This window comes from Medicago truncatula, chromosome 5, assembly GCF_003473485.1.
Source record: "Medicago truncatula cultivar Jemalong A17 chromosome 5, MtrunA17r5.0-ANR, whole genome shotgun sequence".
NCBI lineage: Eukaryota > Viridiplantae > Streptophyta > Magnoliopsida > Fabales > Fabaceae > Medicago > Medicago truncatula.
Genome location: NC_053046.1, coordinates 36,517,230 through 36,525,580, shown reverse-complemented (window position 1 = coordinate 36,525,580; position 8,351 = coordinate 36,517,230). Strand labels below are relative to the sequence as shown.

Below are 8,351 nucleotides of genomic sequence, written 5' to 3'. Positions count from 1 at the left end.
AAACGTTTGTGAAGAATTTTTAATATATTTTGTCGCTATATCCATCATTTCCCTTTTGTTGATCATGACAAATAGGGTCATGATTTTACGAATCACATACTTAATCATGACAAATAATGTCAAGGTTTTTTTTTTATATATAGTATAGTATATCTATAATAATGATTGAAATCGTATCGATCATATTTGACTGTGATTTTTTACAATATCAAATATCGCAACTCAAGTTCATATTAAAACATTGTTCAAAAAATTAGAAGCAGCATGTATGTCTCTATTTTAGTCATGACAAATACAATGATGAATTCATGAATCACATAACTAGGCTTGGAAGATATAGCAAGCAACATGGAAAATGATCCTTTTATGTTGTTTTCTCTTACTCTTCACATTTCAAATTTCCACGTTTGAGCAATTTTTTTTCCTTTTATTTCAAATTCCAAAATCCCCTTCTCTTTATATTTTGAAGTTCAAGATCTCCCACATTATTTCTTCATGTTAAACATTTCAACATGAAAGGAATTTTGAAATCTTTTTCATGCTTTTGTATTTTTAATCTTCACAAACACATGTCTACTATAATAATAGTAGATATGTTAAGGGAAAACAAATCAAATGATTGTATATAGTCTTATGTATTGGATGTTGAACTATTAGAAACATGCATGCTTCACTTGATGTTGCTAAATGCCAATTTCCAATCACCAAATCCAACATTTGTTGTATATAATCAAGTCTATGGTTATATCCAAAATGATTATCAAAAACCAAATAAAATAATAAAAAGATTGCCTTGCTACACAAGGAACACAAACATTAACAATAATAGTGTATCTATATGGTGATTAAACAAAAAGGGATGGAAAATATGACTAAAACAAAGAAAAGACCATAATTTTTTTCCTCACTTTTCAGTGATGCATTGTGTGGTTGGAAGCTGGTAGTTTTGGTGGACATTGGTAGCATTTAGCAAATAATCCAAATGTGTCAACTTGTTTGATGAAGTTTGTCATACTAGCCCACCCTCCAAATCCAAAGCCTACAATAGTAACCCATATCACCACAAATGCATTGATCACATACATTAATGTCCAGCTTGGAATAACTTTGGGCAATTTCTCTGCAGCATTCTGAAAAGAGAAAAAAAATTAATCAAGTAAATGAAGAAAAACCGAATCAAATCGAATATTGGCATTGTTTAGAAAAATAGAACGGTTTAACCAAACCGAACCACATTGAACTATGATCGATAGTTCATGAACTGAACCAAACTGTCAATATCGTAGTTGGTTTTCGTTACACCTCATTTCGATTTAACAGATCTGTTCCATTTTTAGTTTTCTAAAAAGACCTATAAAGAGGCATCAACCATATTTGACTAAAATTCTACACAATATCACCATTACCTCAATTTTAAACCTTGATGAGGAGGTTTTGAAATATTGTCATGGTTTAAAGTTTTTGAACATTTAGTAAGACAAAAAGTTCAGAGTTACATATTGTTGACTAATAATGAGAATATGTTAAGCTTAAGAACATAAACAGAAACAATGATTTGATCACTGAGTACTGTGTAAGGACACTTGAGTTGATAGTGTTAGGTTGTGTTAAAACTTATAATGTGGGGCATGTGACTTAAATAGTACCAATGGTACTATATGACTTTAGCATATAACTGAATGACAAAGAAGTGGCACCAAACTAATCATGTATCATAAAATGTCAATTTGAATGATTAATAGAATTGGTGGGACTAGAATTTATACTGCCATTAACATGGGAAGTCACTTCCAAGTTAAATCATCATGAAGCTACAAATTAATTGTCTAAGAGTAAGTTTAGATAAAAATTTCAACAAAAAATTAGAGAAAAGTAAACAATGATTATGAATCTTCTAACTAACAAATCATAATATAAGTTGAAATTAGCTTATCAATCTCAATATTCTCATAAACTCTCCCATCTAACCTTTTCATAACCATCAATAAAATTATGGTGGACAAATATTTAATTATCGTTTGAAATTTAACAATGATTGATGATGCCCCTCTGAAGTACAAACTCATAGTCCTCCTCGTCCGTACGGCTAAGAAAGTGATTTGGTCGGCTTTAATTTGACAAAAACACGGAAAAACAATTACGAGTTGAGTTTTGAGGCACATATGTTTGGTTTTCCATGTTTTAGTCGTACCAGTATTGATCAAGTCACTGTCTCAACCGTGAGGACAAGAAGGACCATAAACTTCTACTTCTAAAAGACACATCTACCTTCGATGAAGTTTCAAACAATTATCAAATATTATCAAAGCATTTAAAAATACAATTTGCCTAAATTTGTAATGGTTTCCTTTTAGCTAAAAATCAAATACTTATATCAATTGAAAAGCTCATATATCTACAAAAGTTAAACCAAATTGGACCTACAACATGTCAAAATAGTGATTACTATTGTATCTTATGAGTAAAATCTCACTATGTATTGGATATGTTATAGGAAAAAAGACAAAGATGTGGAGAGATTGGACAGTTTACCTGTCTTGCTGAAGCAGACCTATAAGTGAGCATATGAGCAGAAGCAGGGATGACATAGACAGTGAAACTAACCAAAAGAGCCCCTACAGCTGAGTTTATGGGACCAAAGAAAGGGAAGATTATAGCCAAAAACCATATTGGTATCACCACAGGTAACCTTGCTAGTGCCCTCAAAAATATGCTCTTTGTGTCATGCATTCCTATCACTTTCTCCCACACAAAGTACAATGGTGTACAAGCAAATCCAAAGGTGATAAACTGCAATTTACATATAAATATAGCATGTCATTAGTCTCTAAAACAACATTTTTTTTTAGCATCAAACATATGCACAATACAATGTAGGTGTCACACAATTTGATTGTGACATTAACAAAATTTTAAAATAATCTCCGAAACGGAAAATACTTAGGGCATGCTTGTTACACTTCTTATCGTAAAAAAAGTCAATTTTAAAAGTTCTCATATGTTTGTTACGACTTTCAAAACAATAAGAATCAAAGTTTGAAAAATCGAAAAATAGGTTTAAATGAAAAGTTGGTTTAGGCTAAATTTCTGATTAAGTCAATTATAATTTATTTAGTATGTTAACAATTTTGATGGGAAGGGAATGACAAAAATATATATGAACCTGATGAATGAGCATCAAGATTACACCAGCATCTCGCCAGGCATTACGAGGAAGAAGAGAGAAAGCATTGGAATGGTCTAAAAGTTGGTCACCAAAGGCCCAATAGACAGCAATTGCAGATGGTAGGGTAAGTGTGAACACATAAAGAGTAGCAAAAAAATAGATAGCTTTGAATTTCTGAGGTTTCCACATTGCATGCATGATTTCCCTGTAATAATAGTCACATGGTCCATGTTAGTGTAAACTCAAACATCGTCAAATTGAATATGCAAAATCACCCATACATTTATCCTCTGCTTTTTTAAAATCAACTGATTCTTTTTCCATCCTATGAGATTTTCAGGCGTCCCATGCAGTTCGTATGTTAGAATCCGAACTGCATAAAAACCCTGTAAAACCTTCAAAAATACGTTGAAATATTTCGGATTTTAGAATCTGAATAGGACGCACGAGAATCTCATAAGGTGGGAAAAGTAATGGCCTCAAATTCCTACTATTTTTACTAATATGCCTCAAATTTAAAATAGGTTTTCATGTTCATGTGATATGTCCAAATGTGTTGGAATTGTCTTCTAGCATGTTTTGTACCCTTTTTTGTTTTTTAGTCAAATGCATTGTATTACCCTAAAAGGTTAAAATATATACTAAAAAATATACAAGCTTGCCTAATAGAGAAGTTTCCCAATAAGGCAAAGAACAGTGTATTTTTAGTACTATGCATTTTTTTATGTTATAAATCCATGGTCCCATGCATGAATCATTTCAGTTGTCTAATTTCCTCATAGATGATACATTAAACTAGGACCAAGTGCATATATAAAAAATATTCATAAATGTGTAAGAAACATTGATAGAAAAATGATTAAATATTTTAAACTATGCACTAACTGTCTTATTTTAACAACTTTTTAAAAATAATGCGCTCATCTTAAAAGAATTTGCATTGTACAAATTTTATTTTGACTATAATATCCTTTTGTTATATCATTTATAACACACCATCCTACATTTCCAATTGTTTCAATCAAAATAAGGGTAATTTTGGAAAAACTCATACATATTTCATTAAAAAATTTAAGTTGCAAACAATGAAACACAAATATTTTAAATGTGTTATTTAATATAAAACAGATGGAAGTATATATATAATACAAAATGTCACTAGATAAGTACACACATCTCTTAAAAAAAAAAAAAAAGATAAGTACACACATATATTCTTTCAAAAAAAAAGTACACACATAGTATAAAAATACAAATTAGGACACACATCGTGAGGTAAAATGTCTCTTAGGGGGAAGGCATAATCTTAATTCAGAGCTTATATTAAAAAATTAAAGGGTTCGAAATATTTTAAGGCTAAAGTCAGAGAATAACCGTTAGCCAAGACAATAGTGTAGTGCCAGATTTTACTGTTTTGTCTTACATAAGAAGTCCTCATTAAAATGGAGGCAAAAGCTGCAACCATAGTATAGAAAGTATATTATCCGTGCAATAAACTTCTCTTACTAATCTTCAATGTTTCATTGTATTGAGACAAAAAAGAAAACTATGATGATTACTTTGTCTAAATGAATAAGCAAAATAGATTAAAAAAGATTTGGTGGATTACACTGTGACTGCGTGCCCGCCGAAAGTATAGAGTATGTTTGTGGCGCCAGTGAAATACCAAACCATTTTCTTTGGACCCGAGTGAACCACATTTTCAACCTGCAAAAATGAACCATGGTTTTTCTTTAAACAAAAATATTTCAAAGGAGAGAGAGACCCCACTTGTTGAAATTCAATTATGATGAGACTTTTGGATTTCAATAAATATTTCAGAATTTTGTGTTAATTTCACCAATCAAATTATACCATTCCTACAATTTTAGGGACTAAATTAGTGATTGGACTTAGAAAATCAAGACATATGTATTTACCTGGCCATGAACAATGGCTGCAATGGTCATATACCAAGCTGTGTATGTAGTCATGCCAAGGCCAAGGAAAGACCAAATTCTATAGTTATGGAATGAAGGTATGAACACTGTTGTAGCACAACAAGCTCCAAAAATGTAAGTCCAAGTCCTCTTGTCCAAGTGATCATTTATGTAGTATATGTTACTGCATAATGAATAAAAAAACCAAAAACATGTTATTAAGTCCACAATTCAATATGGTCCTTCAATTATCTAATCAAATAAATTAATGTTATAAGAAAAAAAAATGAAATTTGTACCTTGCACAAGCTATGAGCTGGATAACAGATCCAAAGAGAAGGAAAGTGCAGTTGAAAGCTAATCCAATTGCTTTCCAATAAGGACCAAGTAAACCTTCCAACACTTCAAACCACTGCACAAAATGAAATTAAACCATCAATGTCTTTCTTCAAACATTTTAACCTAATTTTTTTAAAAAATATTCTGCAACCGCAATAGCGGCTGTGACCATGAGACTTTTTATGTCTCCGCGATAATAAATCCGATCACATCGATTCGACCACAATATTTTGAGATATCAAAATTACGATGTGACCACAATTTAAAACCTTGATTTGATTTTAACAATATAGAATAATTTATTTCTTATATCTGGGAGGTGTGACCTCACCTGAATGACATGATTTTTGAAGCTGACATTCTCTTTCTCCTTTCTGCTTCTGTACTCAACATACAGAATGCTAATCAAATAAGCAGTCCAACTACCCATCAATCCATAGAAGACTTGGAATATGATGCCTGAAATCATTCCTAGCTGAGAGAATGAGTATGGCAGTGTCAACAAAACCTGAGCAACCTGCATAACACAACAAACCAAAAATTAAAATTAAAAAATAAAAAGAATCAAATTCTCTCACACACTAAAAAAAAAGGTCACAGTCAAAGAATCTTAGTTCGAATGATGAGACTGATTAGATGTGGATGTGTACTGAATTTAACAAAATCCCGGTGACACTGTAAGTCCGAAACTTCATTAAAGCTTTAAAGCATAGTTTCTGTCAAAATTACAGTGACTCACCGTGATTCTGCTGATTTCACTTAGAATCCAAACATGCGTCGAAATCTAAAAGCTCTGTTTATTTTTTACCTGATTTGAGGCACAGCTAAACCAAGCATCATAAACAGAACCACCATGCCAAAGAAAATTCTTGAAACCAGAACCTGGACTTGCTCCTTTCTCTTCCTCTCTTTCTTCATTCAGCTCAATTGTTTCATTAAGGCTTGACATCATTGTTTCTTCGCCTTGTTTCTCTGATAACATTGTTTCTGTGATTATAAAGATCTTCAAAATTCAAACAGATATACATAAACAGTCACATCAAACTATTGAGTTAGACATTTACCAAACACAAATCAAATCATACTCAAAAAGAAAACAATTTTAACATGATAAAAAGAAGAGATTTTGTTACCAACCCATGAAAATAAAGTATAAAGGGTCATCAAAACTCACCTAATCTTACTCAAATTTCTGCTCTTTTGTGATGAAACTCAAGGCTTTCTCAATAAGATTTTATAACACAAAAACAGAGGAAAAACAGAGTATGTTGTTTTTTCTTCCTTTTTTGCTGTTTTTAATGAGGTTTGTGTGTCATCATGTGAAACTTTCTCGTAACTGCTACTACACACAACACGTTACTCTTCTCAATCAAGGCAAAAGAAAAGAAACAAGGTAACAAAACCACCCTATAGGTCAATTGTTGCGGTAATATTTTTTGAACTTTTACTCTCTCTTCTATTTGTAGTGTTATTCACCAATAGAAAGAAAATAACGGTTAAGGTAAATGAATCAGAGTCTTAAATGCTGGTTCTGTGGAAAGAATTGGCAGAAAATAACGGTTTTCAATACATAAGATATGATACTTATATACTCAGTATGCAAGAAACAGCATTAAGATCTGACAAAAGGTAGTATAGTTGAGAGAGAGAGAGAGAGATTGTAGTTGAAGAATGGTTGAGATATAAATAAGGAAAAAAAAAATTAAGGTAAAAATGGAGAAATGAAAGTTGAAATTTTGTGTTTGGTTTTATTGTTAAGAGTTCAAAGAGATGTTTGGTTTTTATAGAGTGTACTTGTCTGTTTCATCTCCTTTTATCAGTTATGAGTTTGTGTTGGTTCTGTGTGTTTTCTGTTTGGCTGTAAAGCCTATTGAAAATGTGTAGTGTACGAGGAGGGACAGTATCGTATACTGTATGAGTAGAGTAATAATGTTGAAAAATTATTGGTGGGGTGAAAACTGAAAAGGGAAATCAATATAGCCTTTTTCTAGTATATTTACATTCTAACAAAATTATTCTTTCATAAAATTTGATTTTCAAAAAATCTCTTCCTTCTTTCTTGCTTATACCTACCGATGAGAATAGGCTAGGCCGGCTTACAGGGTCCTACGACAGGTCATATCAGATCAGACTTTTTTCTTAAATAGAGAAGGCCTAGACTTTTTTAGAAGCATATTTAGCTTAAAAAGTCAGATCGCAGGCCATTAAAAAAGCCTCTTAGGCCTATTAGACCGAGCTATTTAAATAAATATGGATAATTTTATTTATTATTATATTAGATTTTGTACTTTCAATTAAAATAAAAATATGTTAATTTATTCTGTAATTTTATTAGTTACATTAATTTTTTTTTGCATATTTATATGTATTATTATAAAGTAGAATTGAAATCTGATACAATAAATAGCCAAATACCCTGAAAATTCATGTTGATTATCAAAAGAGACTTTAATCTAATTGATATATTAGTTCCCTAGTCTATTTAAACTTAGATCACATTGCTTATTTAAATATGTTTATCTGAAGCAGGCTTTTAAACAGGCTAGCAGGCCGTATCAGACTTTCAAAAGGTCAGACTCAGGCCTAAAAAGTAAGCCTATGACAGGCTGCATGGCAGGCCAGACTCACGCATAAAGCCTAGCTCGGCCTAGCCTATTCACATCCCTAGTTACACCCCAAATCCCCTCTTCCTTTAACTCAGTTTAAGTAGGTCATGTAAACTTAGTTTAAGTAGGTCATGTAAACTGAGTTTAAATGTACATATCAATCTTGTTCAATAATTCTACGTAACCTTATTTTAAGTATGTCATATAAACTCAGTTTAAGTAGGTTCATGTAAACTTAATTAACATGAACCTACTTAAACTGAATTTAAGTTAGCTTCAACAATGTAAATTGAAACCGTGTACATTACAATTGAACAAGAA

General features: G+C 31.5%; 1 protein-coding gene across 3 annotated transcripts; it reads right to left on the bottom strand.

The window, feature by feature from the left end:
* Positions 1-674: 674 nt before the first annotated feature.
* LOC11406709 (auxin transporter-like protein 1) lies at positions 675-7,276 on the bottom strand. 3 transcript variants are annotated; one of them, XM_024784212.2, is made up of 9 exons: positions 6,599-7,275; positions 6,233-6,411; positions 5,756-5,941; positions 5,385-5,497; positions 5,086-5,269; positions 4,776-4,873; positions 3,164-3,371; positions 2,533-2,790; positions 675-1,130 (listed from the first exon to the last, which is right to left on the bottom strand). In XM_024784212.2, exons 2-9 carry the CDS (start codon positions 6,404-6,406, stop codon positions 912-914), a joined length of 1,440 nt encoding a protein of 479 aa, XP_024639980.1. In that variant the 5' UTR covers positions 6,407-6,411; positions 6,599-7,275; the 3' UTR covers positions 675-911. The 3 variants fall into 3 exon arrangements, with proteins under 3 accessions (XP_024639980.1, XP_013454250.1, XP_003616599.1); XM_013598796.3 differs by having other exon boundaries at positions 6,233-6,396; XM_003616551.4 differs by having other exon boundaries at positions 912-1,130; positions 6,233-6,427; positions 6,599-7,276.
* Positions 7,277-8,351: the final 1,075 nt, after the last annotated feature.

Bases quoted from the DNA above. Each gene is read 5' to 3' on its own strand.
- LOC11406709 (XM_003616551.4), bottom strand. From the start codon at position 6,406: ATGTTATCAGAGAAACAAGGCGAAGAAACAATGATGTCAAGCCTTAAT. The intron at 5,942-6,232 runs GTAAAAAATAAA...TGTGTTATGCAG, and splicing joins TTAGCTGTGCCTCAAATCAG to GTTGCTCAGGTTTTGTTGAC. The intron at 4,874-5,085 runs GTAAATACATAT...TCATTTTTGCAG, and splicing joins CAGCCATTGTTCATGGCCAG to GTTGAAAATGTGGTTCACTC.